The sequence below is a fragment of the Pipra filicauda genome, unplaced genomic scaffold (assembly GCF_003945595.2).
Source record: "Pipra filicauda isolate LSUMZ 115617 unplaced genomic scaffold, ASM394559v2 scaffold127_size2900866_pilon, whole genome shotgun sequence".
Taxonomy (NCBI): Eukaryota; Metazoa; Chordata; class Aves; order Passeriformes; family Pipridae; genus Pipra; species Pipra filicauda.
Genome location: NW_024103740.1, coordinates 2,749,532 through 2,767,333, shown reverse-complemented (window position 1 = coordinate 2,767,333; position 17,802 = coordinate 2,749,532). Strand labels below are relative to the sequence as shown.

General features: G+C 45.3%; 1 protein-coding gene across 6 annotated transcripts in view; it reads right to left on the bottom strand.

Annotated features, from left to right (window-relative positions):
* POLR3E (RNA polymerase III subunit E) overlaps positions 1-17,802 on the bottom strand; it is a 28,361-nt gene that overhangs the window by 2,499 nt on the left and 8,060 nt on the right. For all 6 annotated transcript variants that reach the window (XM_027726143.2, XM_039390444.1, XM_039390441.1 and 3 more), the window contains 15 exons: positions 17,610-17,692; positions 16,815-16,922; positions 16,311-16,360; positions 15,898-16,017; positions 15,260-15,345; positions 14,200-14,244; positions 14,024-14,115; positions 13,167-13,287; positions 11,550-11,631; positions 9,135-9,194; positions 8,015-8,172; positions 7,661-7,725; positions 5,645-6,141; positions 1,532-1,609; positions 584-709 (listed from right to left, as the gene is read on the bottom strand). In XM_027726143.2, coding sequence (XP_027581944.1) covers positions 584-709; positions 1,532-1,609; positions 5,645-6,141; positions 7,661-7,725; positions 8,015-8,172; positions 9,135-9,194; positions 11,550-11,631; positions 13,167-13,287; positions 14,024-14,115; positions 14,200-14,244; positions 15,260-15,345; positions 15,898-16,017; positions 16,311-16,360; positions 16,815-16,922; positions 17,610-17,692 — 1,771 coding nt within the window. The remainder of the gene's footprint in view (positions 1-583; positions 710-1,531; positions 1,610-5,644; positions 6,142-7,660; positions 7,726-8,014; positions 8,173-9,134; positions 9,195-11,549; positions 11,632-13,166; positions 13,288-14,023; positions 14,116-14,199; positions 14,245-15,259; positions 15,346-15,897; positions 16,018-16,310; positions 16,361-16,814; positions 16,923-17,609; positions 17,693-17,802) is intronic.

Genomic DNA, 17,802 nt, shown 5'->3' with positions numbered 1-17,802 from the left:
TCTGTACTTTATACCTTAAACTTCTTGAGCAAGTAAATGGTGCAGCTTCAAAGACAGATGAAAGGATTCAAATAAACATTCACAATGAGATGTGTTAGCTACTGCTTTGCCTGCTGGTTTTGCTCTTTACGAAGTTGTACATCCTGCTAGAGAATGAAATGCATTTCCTTCTGAATATGTGGCACTTGTGCTCTTCAGCATTACCCAGCCACAGTTCTGAGGTAACTCAGAACACTGGGCAGAACTCTCCCACCTCTGAAATGTTTAACTCCACATTATTTAAAAATAAGTATCACATTTACTACACTCTATTCTCTGCTGCTTCAAGATGACAAATGGAGATTTGTTACAATAACACAAAACAGTGTGTGAGCCATTGCTCCTTGGAGGGAAAGAAGACAGAATGAGACCAAGTGCATTTTTAAGAAAACAAGCTGATACAGAGGCTTTGTCCATATTCCAACAACAACTGTTCCATCATCCCTATCATTTGTCAATTCAAGGTAAAATATAATCCTTTGTTCAAACAGCATTAAATTTCACGTATTGACTGGATCAAATCCACAACTGAACAGAAACTTACCTTTAACACTCTATCCACCTCCTGCTTATTCAGATCCTCTCCACACTCCTGGCTCAGCTGGCTCTGGATGACATTCCTGCGCACTCGATAGTTTCTCGAAAAGATTTCAAGCAAAACTTGGCGATGCTTTAAAAGAAAAGGTATCATAAATACACAGAGAACAATCATTCCTCTCTTTCTTTGTATCAAAACTGCAGGTGCCTTAGTCCGCACAAAGCATTCTCTGAACTACATCAGAGGATTCATTCTTGCCTCATAATCCTGAAACCATCCCAGATACTCCTGCTTTCCAGCAGTGCCCTGCAGGGATCTCTCCATACCCTGTGGCCTGACCTGCACCTGTCCCGTGACTTGGGGCACCTCCAAAGGTACAAAAACCTGATGAACAAGGGGCTACAATGTATTCCTCTCAAATGCTTCCACAGGAGTTCCCATGGTCCACTCCAGCCAGGAGATGGGCTACTACCTGACTGTTCTTTCCTATAAAAATTTATTTAGATCGTGGACACAGGAGTTGCACTGTCCATCTGCAGTTCTTTGGGCACCTTCCCTTTCACCTCATTCACTCTCAGAGCAATTAGAGCTCAGGAGATGCTCACATTTGCTGTAATGATTTCCTATCCTAAGTACAGGTACAACAGACACTCCAGTTAGTCTCTGGTTTATGTTGCATTACCATCAAAAGAAAAAAAAACTTGGACTGGATCCTGGTGTGAGTCCATTGGAGAATCCTTTTTCAGGTTCAGAAATAGCCTCTCAGCTTGCTACTGCCATGATTATCAACATGTTGTGAGCTGAGAGCTTCCTTTCACCTGGAAACTGGAAACTTGACACTTGAATAGGGAAAGAGCAAAACTACCTCCTGTACTAGTTCTAGAAACATGGATTCAAACAATGCCAAATGCTCAATAAACATATATTTGTGAATGTCACTTATTTTATCTTTACCTGATCGTAAGTGTCACCAGCTTCCCAAAGTGCATAGACCTTTAGTTCATCTGGTGAGGCAGCAGTCTGTGGAGGAAACTGAGAACAAGAAGCTGTTAAAAATAACAGCTCTTTAATGAGTTCTGCTTAATGATTCTATGATACTGTATCCCTGGACACCCATTACTGAATCAAAACCTTGGTTGCCATGTAATGAGAACTGAAACAACTGTCAAAAACAGCATCAGCTGAGAGCACCAAGTGCATTGCAGGGTCTTTCTGGAGGTTTTTACATTTACAGGGGCAGGTTTTAACTCTATCCCGTATTTACCTGCCCGGCTAAACCCAGGTCAGTGTTCCTGACAAGCACAGTGGCTCTCATGTATTGTCATCTCTGTTTTGGGGTAGACCAGAGGACTGCAGAAGACTGAACACTGATGGACAGTGAATCAGGTACTTGCTCATTTCAGGCTCCAAAAATGACAGTGGGTTTGTGTGTTTGGTTTTTCCCCACGTGCCAAGCCAGAGAAACACACTAGTGTTTTCTGAGGCAGAAGCCTCCCACCCCAGGAAGGTTCACAAGAAGGTTCCCAGGAAGGAACACAACTGCCTCCCCCCGTGCCCCAAACTCTGAAAAAATAAAATTCCATCCATTTGCCTTAACATTTCCCCTTGAAGCAGCGACTAATGAGCAAGGAATATGCCTTCACTCTGACATGTCTCTTCCTGTCTGTCATTCACAATTTATTCCTTGCTCACCACCCAGACGACCTAAATCAATCAGTTATGAAAAGCTAACAAGCCAGTCCTGATTGTCCCAGGATCCCTCAATCCTGGCTGCTGGGACAAGCCAAACCTTTCTTCCCAGCCTCCCTCACAGCAACCAAAAGACTTGTGCATGGCAGAGTGAAAGATCAGCATTTCCTTTCATGCTTTGCCTCTGATCTTATTGCAAAGGGGAAGGGTTTTGTCCAGCGGGAGCTGCCTGGTGGGATTAGCAGCTTTTGCTCTCAGGTTAGTCCAAATGGCTGCAATATAACAAGGTTTTACACTTGGTTTAGAGCCAGGATTCCGGTTTATTAGGCTTGCAGAACCAGACATAATTCTCTTCTTGTAAGGCCACTTGTTTTTAAGGAATAATCTCTCTCGTACACTTTCAGCACAAATAAAATAAAATACTTCAGGTTCCCTCCAGACAACAGCTGCAGCAGGAATGGCAAATGCACAGCACAAGGAGCACCTGGACACAACCTGCCAGGCTCTGAGAAGGTGACTCAGCACAGCCCAGAAGTGCAAACTCCTCCTGCCTCGGCCACAGGGCTGAAACACAGCTGTGTTTATCCAGCCATTCTGGGAGGAAACGGCTTCCAAACAAACACAATACTTATTTGGGAAGAAAAACCCACAGAATCTCCTCCTCCCGTTCAGTCTTCCTCTGCAAACTGCTGCAAACACCGGTGCCAACAGCACCCTGTTCACAGGACTTGGAAATGTCATCAGGGATTCTTCAGACACAGCTCTGCCCAAACAGCTTCACTGTCTTGCCACCTGCTGCCCCTTTGCTGTTTTATGTTACCTTGATCTCTCCAGCCTCACCTTGAAACAGCTCTCTGCCACCTTAAAATCCTCCTTTAAAAGATTTGCCTGTGCCCCCTCCTGCTCTAAGCCCCTGGAACTGGTGCAGGGCTCTCGGGATCCGAACTGCTGTCCCGGGTCCCCGGGGCTGCCACGTTAAAGGGAAGCTCCCTGGGAGGAGCTCTGGGCTCTGGGACGTGTCTCACTCGAGCAGTGTTATAGCTAAACCAGATGGAAGGGGCTGAGTGTGCCAGAAAAAACTTATCAGCTGGAATAATCCTAGGGGTAAACTGTTGAGTTCCCCTCTCCAGGAGCCTGGAATCGGCACCAGCCTGAAGGGTTCTCCAAGAGCAGGGCTGCACCCTCTCCTGTCACCCCAGCCAGGCAGGAGTTACATCATTTCCTGAGGCCTCAAAAATATCCTCAGGATTTGAGCAGAACTTTGCCACTCCACGGGAAGGGAGCCGGCAGGAGCCAGCCAGCCCCACCAGAGTGCAGGAAATGGGTGTAGATCCTCGGGAGCCACATTCCTGCACAAAGGATTCCCGTGGGGCTGGACCCAGGCTCAGCACCAGTGTGTGCCCAGGATGCCTCTCCTCTCCTCCCCTCCCCTCCCCTCTCTGTGCTCTCTGGGCTGCATCTGCCCAGGATTTGCTGTTTCCCCATGTGTGCTTTTCCCTCCCACCCGAGGAGGCTACAAAGCACAGCAAGCACAGCACCCTGCAGGCATCCCCACAGCCTCCTCTGCAGCTGGAGTGGCACCTCTTCTGGCTCCCCACAAATACTATTTATCTCATACCCCGGGGTGCAGTTGGTCAGCTCTATAATAAATCCTGCATTCCCCTGGTAAGGTTTCAATGGCCATTTTCAGCCACAGGTTTTCTATAACAGGGCAGTACTCAAGCCAGGAGTGTCTTCACCCCCCACAGAACATCATTTTAATTACTTCAGATCATTGATTTTTATCACTGAAGCACTTTCAATTACAGAAAACTAATGAGTAACTATGAAACCCCAGGCTAAACAACCCTCCAGGCTGTCCCCGAGTTCAGGCACATTACCCGAGTTCAGACGCCCTGTTGGGTTCTGACAAAACTGTCCAGGGGAACAATCAAGAAACACCAAAGTGTCTGAGCCCATGCAAAGAGTAAAACCAGCCCCAGCACCTTTGCCATCTGCAGAGAGCACCGAGGGGAGGCTGGAGGGAAGGATTTACATTGCTGACAGCAGCACAGGCTCAAGTGTTGCAGTAAATTCTGGACCAGCAGAACACAGGTCTCCTAAAGAGACACTCCAGTGACCACTTTTGCACCTCTGCAGGTCTCCTGTGACAGTTTTCCAGACAGAAGGAAGTATCAACCACCTCTCTTCAGCAGGATTTTAGTTTGGTTTTTTTTGAAAAAAAGAAACTATCCCACTTTCACTCCTCACGTGGATGAAAAAATGTCCAAAATCCCAAAATTTCCAAAGCAAACAATTTCCAGTCCCAAGTAACAGCAGGAATGACCTCAGCTATTTACCATCAGCATGGCAAACACACACATTACACCAGGTGCAGAGGAGAGCCTGGCCAGCACTGAGACAGTTCCAGGCAAGCACCACCCCAGGATTTGGAAGCCGTCAGGAGAGGGAGCAGAAAGCACCACAATCAGTGCTCTCCCCAGTGGCATTTCAAGTCTGTTACTTGGTTCTCAGGTGCCACAACATGTACTTTGTACACGACTGAACATGTTATTTCTGCCCCCCTGTAGAAATCCTTATTCCTTAGCCAAGTTCCAGCTCCCGTGCTCCAGGCTCTCCCAGCCCGCCTGCTTCCTGCCCTTTTGAGCAGCTCACACGTTTCTTCTCCTCTCTCCCCAAAGGCAGCTGCTCCCAAGCTCTTTCTGGTTGCAACCCAATCAGCAGTGCCAGATGTCTTGTAAAATTAATTTCCTTCTAGGCTCTTTCCCATGATGCCAGACTCCTTTTCCTTTCCTAAGCAATCTACTGGCACACAGACCTGCTCTGCCTCACGCAATCACACATGTCATTTCCATAAAGACAAAGAACCAGACACCTCTGCACAGTCTGGGAGGAAACAGTCTGACCAAAGAAACCTGCTGCAGATACAGCTTGTCGCTTCCCAGAGGCTCTGCTGGGTGTGCCTCGCTGCTCCCAGGCAGTCAATGTCACCTTTCCTCTCCCAGCTGTGTCCCTGTCCCCAGGAGAAGGAGCTTGTGCAATCCCATGAGAGCTGATGGGAATCTGGGACTGCCTCAGATCCTGTTAACAGGAGCAAGTTGGGACAGTGAATCGCTGTGGCCCAACACCTTGGATGTGGAAACAGAGCCCCAAAGGCAACTAAGCTATGCACAGACCACAGGAGAGCAAGGTGCAGGGCCAGACAGAAGCAGGACACCAGACAGAATTCCAGCAGCTCAACAGGTCCAGTATTGGACAGTTACTCTGAGAACTCTGTGCTCCCCCAGCACAGGAGACACACATTTCACGGCACAGATGTTTAACTGCCCCCCCCCAAAGCCCCTCCCCAAAGTACACCAAGGGGAAACCCATACTTACAGGCACCAAAATCTGTTTGCAGCCAGTGTCCAACACCATGTCCTGTAACATTTTGTCCGAAATGCCACTGAACAACGTGTGTCCTGGAGGCAGACTGGCTAAGTGAAGGTTAAATAACCGTTTCAGCTCACTCAGGGTGAGCACAAATTGTTTCTTAAACGTGGAGGACACAAAGGCCTTCAGTTCCTGGGCCACGCGGTCGATGCAGCCCCCGGGCAGGTGGCCGTTCACAGGCTCCGGGGAGCCCTCGGCCGTGTGGAGGCCGTTCACCAGCCCGTTGTTCAGGCCCTCAAAGGCCGAGGTGTCCATGGGCTCCTCGGCACCCACAGGCTCCTCTTTGATGCGGATACTGGGAACATCCGTCTTGGCCGAGGTGTCGTTTGATTTCATCTCTGCCTTCTGCCTCTGGAACTCCTTCTCCAGCTGCCCGTAGTTCTGCTTGGCTTTTGCTTTAGCCATGCTGACCCTTTGCTCCCCAGAAACCAGCAACGGATGAGCTGGTGAGAAACAAAAGATGCCATAAATCTCACCATAACCAGGGCTCCAGTCCTGCAGAATGTTTCTTGAAAGACTCTTGGTAAAATACAACCAGGAAACATCATCTGCTTATGAAATCTAAGGCATAAACCCCAGTCTGCTGATTAAATTTTACATTAGTTTTGAGGGGGTTTGGTGGGGGTTTTTTTGGAGGGGTGTGTGTTTGTTTCTTTAAAGCCAAATGCTTGGGGAAGAGTGTTCCAGTCAAGGAACCTTAAGCAAAGATAAAGTGCACTTGTTTGATCACCAGGGCCTTTTCCACAATTTAGGAAAACAGTATACAGACTGCTCACACATTTGTCACAAAATGTGACCCAAATGCCTTTGTCCAACAACTGGGTTTTTTTTGGATTCTCTAGTGGCTGGTGGGCCCTGCTGCAGCCACTGCCAGAGCCAGCACTGAATGTCCCACAGGTACAGGGAGGAGCATGAAGGGGTTAACAGTGAACCTGAACACTCTTTTAGCATGAGGTGCACAGTGTGAGAGCCTGAGACCCTCTTCTTAGTACTATTACCCAGTAATGGGGAGAAAGGAACAGGAGGGAGTTCTTTCCCATGTTATCCTGCACCTCTTCTCTCTCCACACCCAGTTATCGGAAGGTGAAAGGAAGGGGCATATTGGCAGCAGAGGAATCCAGTCTCAATGCCAAGGCAAGGAGTGCTGTGTTCAAGGCAAAAGCATGCCCAGCACACATGCTGTTATCTTCTCTGCTGTTAGGCTGCTAATCCTCTCCAAATAACCCAACACCTAATCCTTCCGAGCAGATCAGACATCGGGTATTGAAATGGATTCATATGCTCGTTTGTCAGTTCTGCTTATACTCCTCACTGGCTCCAGTGTCTGGCAAGGAGCCAAATACCTAGTTAAAACTCTCTGGAATCTCAAGTTTTCACAATCTTTTAGGATTATGGAGCAGCTCCTTTAATATCCTCACTGGCATCCACAGTGGAGAGGGATGTCAAACAGAGACAGCTTCACACCTCCCTCCAGTCCCTGCCAAACACATCCTTCAGTAATTGCTCGCCCTCAACCACACCAGAGAGCCCAGAGCACATCAGGGGAAGTCAAAAAATCATCTCATGCACATTAGGCTGCAAACTGAGAGGGGAGAGTTAGTTGTGCATTGGCCCTGTCTGTCCTCTCTTCAGGAGCTGCTTACACCCCATAGGCTGCCTTAAATAAGGGGATAACAGAACCAGCTGATTTTACAGTGTCAAATAGTGGAGCCCCAGCACCAGGGAATCCTCCCTGCTCTGCTACAAGGATGTTACATGTAGGCTTGTGTCACCCCAACACCAGTGATGGTAGTACAGAACAAGATCTGCCTCAAATAACCCAGAGGAAACAGCAAGAAAGAAAAAGCATTAAACAAGACCAGTCCCCACCACATTGAAAACCAGAGAGGAACTCCAAAACATCGCTCAGGAATATGAATGGATGCATGTGCTTCAAGATGATCCAAGCAGAATTCCATTTACCTGATTGTGCCTCTTGTTTCTTTGGTGCCAAGTGCTCCTTTAAGAGGTTATAGACCTTTTCTAATCTGAAAGACAAAGACACAACATACCAGGGCAGTTTCAGTTGTTATGCCAGCATGCAGCCATGCCAGCTTTAGCCATTAACTAGAACATTCCATTTCTCCAGGGAGCCAAGAACTAGGAATGACTTGAATGGTGCAGTGACACCCCCCACCACACCACTGCCTGGGGGCTGTGAGGGAGAAACTTCAATGCAATGCAGATCAAATTATTGATCAATGTCTACAAAACCTTTTTTGTACTAGACAGTTCTCTGTTTTTAGCTTATTCCCCAAAATACAGCAAGTCATTTACTTGGCCTGAATGCCCATCCACAGCATATGTTGCCTCTGAACTATGTCTGGATGCTTCTTAACAAAGTCTTCATCGTAAGGGAGCATGAACTCCCAACCTTTGTTTATTCTTGCCACAGACATGTGCTCTAGGAAGTCTTTCACATCTTCTGGGCAAAGCTAAAAGAAAAAGAAAAAGCATAAATAATATGGAAGTCAGTTAACATAGGACATATGGAGCAATGGGTAGTGTGCCATGAGACAGGAAGAGCTGGGCTGATTTGGTGTTATGTGAGGCACCTCCATGGACACACACCCAGCTCAGTCAGAGATACTCATCCTTCTCTGCAGCACCAACACTTTCACACACTGTTAAAAGCACAGGACTTCAGAGAGAGTGGTGATTAATCACCTGGAGTCAAATAGCCCATGGCATGTTTTGCGATGAAAAGGGAGTTTCCAAACTGAGATGAAAAGACTGGATGGTGAAGAGAAGCACATTCTACAATGTTAATCTTATTTTAGAGCTGCAGGCCAGACATGCTGCACCTACACATGCCCAGCTTTTTAAGTAGCACTGGATCTTACATTCCAAAAATAGATGGTCTGTGCATAAATTGACTCGTGATTTATCATTTTACTGCATTTTAATGAAATTGGGGTTTGTCACTTTTACTTAATGTTTCTCTTCCATTTGCCACTTTTAACAGAATATTCAGGTGCTTGAGTTGCTTTAAAATTTTTATTCATTACTGACAACTGGCAAATGCCAATAGAAGAGTTGCTCTTTTCTAACACACCCAAAGCACAGCAGCCAGTGGGGGCTGCACGAGCTCTCATCTGCTTTGGTGCACCATCAGTCAGCTCAATTTGAACTTTGTCAGATAAGAGGACACGATGCATTTCAGTGGCTCAGTTACCAGGCCAGTCTTGGAGCTGTGGTAACTGTGGGAGCTGCTCAGAATGTTTCTAGAAAAAGTAGGTAACTATACCTGTTAAAATGCAGGTGTGCCTGAAGAGCAGTGCTGGCACTGGGAACCTGAGCAAAGGCTTGGAGCAGCATCCACTACTAACACCCACACAATGCCCAACACTTATCACCAACTTGTGATTTAGGAATAAAAAAAACCCCCCACACTCACTTTTGTAACTGCTGCTACTTCCTTTCTCACAACCCAGCGGTCCTGTGTGAACTTCCACATCTAGGAAGGGAACAAAGGAGAAAAACCTCAGAACTGTATGTAGCAGTTCTTTACTGAACTTAGTAATGACCCTGTTCAATGATGTTACCAGAAAAATAAAACCCCCATTCCTTTCAAGAATGTGGAAGTAGGTGATTCTCAGCCAGGTAAAGAAGAAAAATTTTATAGCCCCTTCTGTCCTCAAATGGCCAAGAACACAGTATCAAAAGTTTTCAGAGCCCATGGTGTGCCTTGGTGAACCTATGACTACAAAAGCTATGAAGAATATCTTGAATTCAAATTCCATTTAGCTTCAAAACAAAAAGAAACCCCCACTGCAGTGATGCTGGGACTCCAGAAGGCACACCTGAGGCTAAGCTTCCCACACACCTCGGCATCAACCTAGAGAAGCTCTTCATGCATTTCTGTTAATACAGAGGCCCCTTCTTCCATGCCCTCACAGTCACTCACAGTTCTACTGAGATGTCCTGTCACTCACACACTCGTCCCCAGTTAGGGAAAGCTGGTGCTCTGCAGAACAGCTCCTGAAGTCCAACGCCCTGAGAGGCAGCTGCTGAGAGCACGCTAACAGGAGAGAGAGTTGGGCAGAAGACTGCCTGAATATGACCTTTAATTTCTTCCTGTCTCCATTTAAACAGACTCCAACCTCTTTCAGTCTGTGTGTATTAGCAATGTTGCTAAGAATTCCAAATCTCATTACTGCCAATTTCTTCCTGCCTACAACGTCATCTCTGCATCCTCCTCTCCGACTGAGCTCTCTCACAAACCCACCCCACTCACTTTAGGGCACAGGGCATTTCTCTTTTAAAGCACAAGAAGCTGCTGCCCAAAGGAAACAGATCTATCAAGTGTCCCTGCAAACAGCTCTGAGGCAATCACTTCTCATTACGCCCTTTACATTCAGCCAGGGCCAAGGGTACTCATGTCCCCTGAATTTATTATGTGAGAATCTGGGGAAACACAGCAGCTTTCAGATAAGACACAAATTACTTTTCCTCCCCCCTAAAGTACAGCATTGAACAGGTGGACACTAAGAGTCACTACTGGCCATAAATGTTTTTTAACCTTATTAATTACTTTACACAAATATATTCAGGCATATAAAGTTCACTCTAAGTTAGAACACATTTTCTCCACAGATGCAATAAAGCACTATGTGCTACTTCTGAGCCTTATTACAAGACATTTCACCTTGTCTGAAAGCCAGAAATATTGATGCTTGCTATTTTCTAACAGTTTAACTACTTCCTTGTTCTAGCACTAATCAGCAAATTACCTGCCCTTAAGATCAACACAGATCCATTTCTCACACAAGGTATATATGACATAATTCAAATGAAAATAACTTATCTTTTTATCTTAAATGTTAAAACACTCCTGCTTACTTAACTGAGCAGAATAATTCTGGTCCCTAGAACTTTATGCACGACGTGTCACCTAATCTGCTGTGTCCTAAAGACTTATGTCACTGGGTCACACCTGAATCCAGGTCTCCATATGGCAGTGTCTTGGGCAGACATCAAGACACAATCAAAAGTCAGTCTCAATCACCATCAGTTTGATCTCACACTAGTACTGTAATACACTTAAAGTCTCTTGTACAACACGTTCCTGCTCAGAGCTAAATCTCAGGAACAAACTCTGAAAACAAGGGGAACAGTCAGGTCTGACTGAGAAAAATGAGAGCCACGCACTCATCAGATTCAATTTGATGGTGCAGAAGCCATAAACTGATTATGAACTTAAGAACCACTTAGGAACTTAATTCTTTCCATGGTTAGAGAAAATAAACACAAAGCAGAGGTTGTTCCTTTTTGCTGTGGTTACGTGTGCGTTTACAAGACCCGTATTCATTTCGACTTCCATGTGCAGCTACTGCTCACAAAAGGTGCCTGGGAACAAAGTCCTTTCACTGATAAGCAGCTCTGAGGAATAAAGTCCTTTTTAAAGATCAACAGTGCATGCTCAGGGAGCACAAGGCTTACCCACACTGCCCTCCTGAGTCCTGTGCCCACGGAAATAGAGCTGGAGAAACAAGCACTTTATTATCCGGTCCTGGCTGTTCTGTAAGCCCTGCATTGTGGGGGCAATGTGATAGTGGTTCTACAGCTTGTGTTAGAGAGGGATGAATACTGCTAATGACAGATGACCTGAACCTGCCAGCCAGCCACAGTGTCAGCCTACAGCAACACTCCCATGACAGACTTGTAACAATACCTTCAGGATTAAAGCACAAACAACTTCCGTGGAGGAAACACCTTTCTGCAGTAGGACAGCAGAGTTTTGCAACACTGACCTCTCAGGCAAAATTCACCTGTGTTTTCCTTCAAAAACAACAAATGCTCTTATACTTACAACAAAGTCTCTCCCTCTACAGAGCACTTCTGCAGGAACTCCACTATGGGGACTAGAAGTATCTTTCGGGTACAGGACATCGCTGTTAATTAAAAAGGAAGAGGGATTACTTACTAGGTACTCCAGAAAAATGGCACTGGTGAAGATTAACATAACAAACATGCCCTCCCTGTTCTGCTGTTAAATTATACCTTTACCCAAAGCATGGTTTTCATTACAGGCATTAATATTGGTGTAATTACACCACTGCAATTACACTTGTGCAAAAAGGCTTATACCAGCAAAGCACAGCCTTGTGGCTACAGGTGTGTGCAACACAGCTACAAGCTCTGCTTTGTTCTTGCAAAGCCTCCTTTGGATCAGCGTAAACAAGACCAGGATGATCCTAAGAAATGCTAAGGCTAACCAGGTACACAGCCTTGAAGGCAGCATTTAGCCAAAATGCTGATGTACAGGCATAAGAGTTTTTTATTTCTTCCTCAGCAATCAAGGGCTTCAGAGAACAATACTACAAAACATCCTGCTCGAGACCAACATTACCCCAAGTCCTTGTCTGCTTGCAGGACCAACTGGATGACATGTGTCATGCTCTCCAAAGCCTCATCCAACCCAGGTTCATGATCTTGATCCTACCCAGGCCACAGAAATGAGTCCCCTCTCTGATGTGTCCATGTGCTGCTCTGTGCCCGCCCACCCCAAACACCACATCCACTGCACACACACAACCTCCTCAGACTAGCAGAAAAAAATCAGCTATAACCTCAAAACAATCTGAATGCTAATATACTGGCTTTTAACTTGTTTCCAGCTTCCTTCTCTTAACAGCTGGAGGGACAGCAGGGTTGCTGTAAAAACTGGTCACATTGCTAATCCAGGCCTGTATCACAAGGGCTGAGACATCCTACTGGCACACTTGGACTGGGAGCTGATGCCACTCATCTTAACACAGACATCTATTCCAGAGACTTTAATTCTCTGCATGCAGGGCTCCACCCAGGTAAAAAAAAAAAAAAAATCATACTGCATTTTGACTTAATTCCCAGTAGGATGCTTTGTCCTAACAAACGGGAGGATGATACAGAATCCAAACCACGTGGTACACTCAGTACCCCTACACCTGATTTATTAAAGGGGTAATGCCTTCTAGAGGATAGTTTTCAGCTGATAGGAGCAGTATCCACTGATGAACAGCCAGGAACTGCACAAAGCCCATCCTTATTTGAATGAATTTTGCTAAGAAATACTACAGCTGACACTGGTTTCATTTTCTGTATTCATAGTTGACACTAATCCCTGGAACAATTCAGAGCAGCTCTCTCACAAGAGAACATCAGTGCAGACAAGATCAAACCCCTGACATAACTCAAATGCAAACACAGACTACATCACTGCTCAGCCATAATTTTGGCTGGGGTGGGTACTAAGGCGTTATCCTTTAACATTTTAAGGAACCCCTTGAATTTTGAACGTCTGACTGCACTAAAAGCAGTAAACACGAAATCAAGGCTTTGCAGAGCTGTAAGAACAGGGATGCTTTGGGACACGAGGCTGAGCTAACAAAGCCCATTGTCCCGACCCTCTTCCCAGGCCCCGCCCAGGGACAAAGCCCGGCCTTACCTCTTCACCACCCAGTTCCCCTGGACCAGCAGTGCCACCTGCTGCACGCAGCGCAGAACTGCCGTGGAGTCCGTGCCCGAGCCCAGCAGGCTCATCAGGTTGGCGAAAGGCATCACCTTCACTGCAAGGCAAACACACACCGGCCCAGGGCCTTCTCAATGCACAGTCACAGGTTTATGGATCCAGCAACTACGATTTATGATGTTCGTGGTCAAGGCTTTATCTTAGGAAAAACCTAAAAGTCCCTCCCTGTGCTAAAGGCATTTTCTGTTCTAAAAATACCTCCTCAAGTTGCATCAAAGCTGGCTGGTTTAACTGGTCACAAATTAATGTATTAACAAAATAATAATTAAAAACGATAAATCTATGCCTTTGGCAATAGCTGTAAACAGAGGTACCTGTCAAGACAGGAAGCTCCTGAGGCAAAATCCTCAGGATTTGTTCTTATCAGATAGTAACTCTGAAGAGACTTTAAAATAAAATTCCTAGATGACACTCATGAGGTGTCATTGCTGAAAACTTGCCAGAAAGTGCCAAAGTGCAGGTTGTTCACACTCAGACCCCACATTCCAGGAGATACCTGCTGAAACAAGTGTATCCAGAAAGGTATCATCAAATTAGAAATTTTTCTAGGAGTAAATTGCCCGCAAAGGTACAGATCAGCAGTCAGACCGACTGCCACTGCTCTTCTTAAGGAAAGGCTTGGGATTTAGATTCTTCAGGGAATGAGAGAGCCAGACAGTCTGTCTGATGAGGCAACAGAACTGGTAATGCTGGGAAGTGCACCTTATCTGAGGCAACTAAAAGTCAAGAGCAAGTAAAAAGTAAAGAGCAAATGTATTACAAAAGCTACAAACCGTTCTTCATCAGGATCTTAATCTGATCAGCAAGGGGTAAAGTTCTCAGCTGGGCCATAGAAAGCACATTGCTTGGAGCCATTGGTTTGTCACTGCAGATAAACAAACAGATTTGCAGCCCATGAAAAAGAGCATCCAGCCAATATGGACTTTGAACATTATGTACAAACACTTACTTCTCTTCCTCTACGCTTGGAGGCATCAGCATCATTAAATATTCACTAGAAAAAAAGGAAACACATCCTTAAAATGCTTGTCTTGGGCTTCCCAGGTTTAAGTACAGTAATTTCTCTCTTAGGGCAGTCCTGCTTGTGTGACTCTATAAAACAAACATCAGCCTGAAGAGAACTCTCCCCTTTCCTCTCCCATCTTCCTCTGTAAACTCAATACTAGTAAAAGCTATTGACATTCATCTGCCCAAAGATATGAAATAAATGGGAGTCAGAATCCCAGCTCTTCTGTAGACAGAGCTGTCCAAACAGACGATCTGCACAGCAAATACATTAAACACAGGTGCTCTGACACAGGAATCTGAGGGATCATGTGAAGCCCTGTAGACAGAGAATCAGACCAACAACAAGCAAAAACTCCCACCCAAGTAATTAACTACCAGTGCCTGTGAGGAAAGAATCAGATCCAAAAGACTCCTCAGAACACCTACCACTGATCCACTGATGTTAAATGTTAAGAGAAACACAACCACACCATTAAACAGAGCCAGAGCCTGCAACTTTACTGTTACTTGGGCCATGGCTGTATTAGATGACAGGGAATCACTGACTGCATTGTAGGAAGGTTCCTGTACAACTGCAGTCACCAAGACACAAACACATTTCAAGTAGTTTCTTTTGTCTCCACAAATCACAAAAGAAAGTTCTATGAGATTTGCTATCAGTGGAAGTTACTGGTTTCAGAGTATCAACTTATATGAACCAGAAGGAGCTTTTGTTTTCATTTTCCTCTGCAGTACTCACAGTGCCAACAACACAGGGTTGTGATAAGACACAAGAAGCTACAACCCCAAGTGAAAAGGAGAAGTTTTAATCTCAGAGTATAGGGAAACAAAGAGAGTAACTTGAATGAGTTGAAAACTAGTTTCTTTCTCTATTTTTTAAAACAATTCAATTTTTATCATGCATAGAATTAACAAAGAACAGACTTTTAAAGAATATACCTGCTCATTACTCTGCAAATAACCCCAACAAATGACTGCAATTTCTGTAGGAAAACCATTACCTGGGAGATTTAATTAATTCTGTGTTTTCAGCAAGGCCATGACCTTGACTAAATAAATACTGGCGCTCATGTTCCGAACGGCTATCCTGGAGACACGGAGAAAAACAAGTGTCATTATCACATCCTGAAAACACACAAAATGCCAAGAGAGTCGGATTTCTCATTCCAAACTATGACCCCCCTGTCATTACTGCACCATTCAAATGTTCCACCTCACTAACTGACGTTCTGCTTTCACTTTCTTGTACAATGCTCATGTGATGTGGGAACATTTCTGTTGCCATGACTTTGAAATCTCCTGACAGACATGGATGTGGGTCAGACAAATAGCATTTATCACACTTGACTGACTGGGCTCTCCAAGTCTGTGAGAGTCCAGTTCGTAATACAAGGCCTGAATGATTCCTGTACTCAGACTCTCCTTTATGTTTGTCCAACTCTCGGTCTTAAATCTTTTGCAGTGTGGAGACCCCAAAAGCATTATCCAGCAGAGGGGGTACAGAGCACTGCAGGGTCTCTCCTGGCTTCATTATCTTTTGAAGATTCCCTGATTCCCACAGGCCTAGATTTAAAAACAGTTCTTGACTCGGCTGAGCCTTCGGGCCCAGGCAGCCTCCTCAAAGCCAGCACACACCTACCTTCAAGCCATAATAATGCAGATGAACCCAGTGCTCTTCTGCTTGTCTCTTCTGCAGGAACTCATAGGACTGGACACGCCGCTGACGAGCTTGTTCGGTCTCAGGGCGGGAGAATCGTACCTGGAGATTTGGGCATCATTAAATACAGCCCCCAAACCCTCAGAAAAATAACCCACCTGCATTATTTGCTACATAAGTAACAAGCATGGGGCTCTAGCTCCAACCCTTGCTTTCAGTGCCATGTGCCATCTTTATGCCTGTGCAATAAGGGCGAGTCCATCTCGCTTCCCCCCTCCCAAGCCCAGGGTCACCAGGACTAACTGAGGTTTCCCGTCCTTTTGTTTGGGTGTGAATTGTCATTCTGTCTTGTGACTGTTACCTGAACCATCATAAAAAGGAAAATGTGGACATACAGTAATTTGTTTAACATCATCTTCAGCTTCATCCTGGGATGAATCACCACCTGCCAAAAAATACACCAGAATAAACACACCCCTGCAATAAAAGAGCCAAAGCCAAGCTGGAACTGTCTAGGGGCCCACGCAGGAAGAAAGGACACTGGGAGCTCCATAACCATGGGCTCAAGCCCAGCTTGCCAAACTATGCAATGTAGGACAGCAGCACACTTGCTCCTGTGATGGGAGACACTGCTGCCACGAGCTTTGCAGCGGCAGCAGTGACACAGTTCCTACCACCTTTTGTCACTACCCACCACCTCCCATCCCTCTGCCGATCCCCCACAACACGCCCACAAAAGCATTTAGGCAGCTACACTGAAAACAAGATCAGCAAAACATAATAATCAGTACGTTGCCAGAAAAAAACACCTTCAGAATAGAATGACTCTTATGAGTAAAATTATAAAGAGAACTTGTATCTCACCTCCTAAAAGAAAACACAATTTGTACAGCATTTACCTTCATTAGCAGCTTCTCTTTCTCGGTGTTTTGCATCAGCCTTGTCCAAGTAGGTGAAGCTTGGCCTCAGCTGAAGAATTCCATGTAGTGGAGTCAGGTGAAGTTCACCTGAAAAAGAGAATTAACGTTGGTTAAAATTGATTTTTTTCCAGTGCACAGTGACAGCACTTTTCATTATCTCCCTGTCTCTGTAAAGCCACAGCTTCAACTGAGCATAAATATTTAATACAGTAAAACGTAAAAAGGGATTGAACTGAAAAATTCATCCAGTGCTCAGGATTTCAAAGGAGTATGAAAGACCAAGACCTGTTTCTGTTATTTTTCTTTTTGTGTTGAAACCAGATCTTGTAGAGAGCCACATTCTGGGTCAGGCCTGACCTGTAGTTCAGGAGACTCCTTGTAAAATAGTCATCACTGAAAACAACCTATATATTGTCACAGATGATCACCAGAGCAAAACTCTGTGATGGCACGGGCAGTCAAGAGGAGCAAAAATTGTGAACAGGAAACTGAGACAGACAAAATTAGATGAAGATAGTAATATAAATAACAATGATAAATTCATGCTACAAATGTGTATTATTTCAGGCCACCATGAACTGTTAAGATTCTGGAGGCATCTACAAACCCAGTGTTCTTATGTAATATTTACAATTTTGCTAGACTTTCTCAAGGACGCTTGGGACACTGAGTTCCATAAAACATAGGCTGAAGACAAAAAGATCAAACAGGTCTTATCTTAACCCTGAAATGAGCATGTTTCACTAAGGTGAGGGTTAAGCAGAAGCAACTTACCTTTTTTATAAACAGCAGCTGCATAGCGGGAAACGTTGCTGGCAGCTTGGGAAGAGCAGAAAGTTTGTTTGTCCATCAGCTTCCTGCAGACAGAGGAGGGTGGTGAGATGGCCTTCCACAGGCAATGAGGTATGCAGATGTTAGAGGTCTGAAACCACCAAATCTCAAAATGGACTATCAACAACTGCAGCAA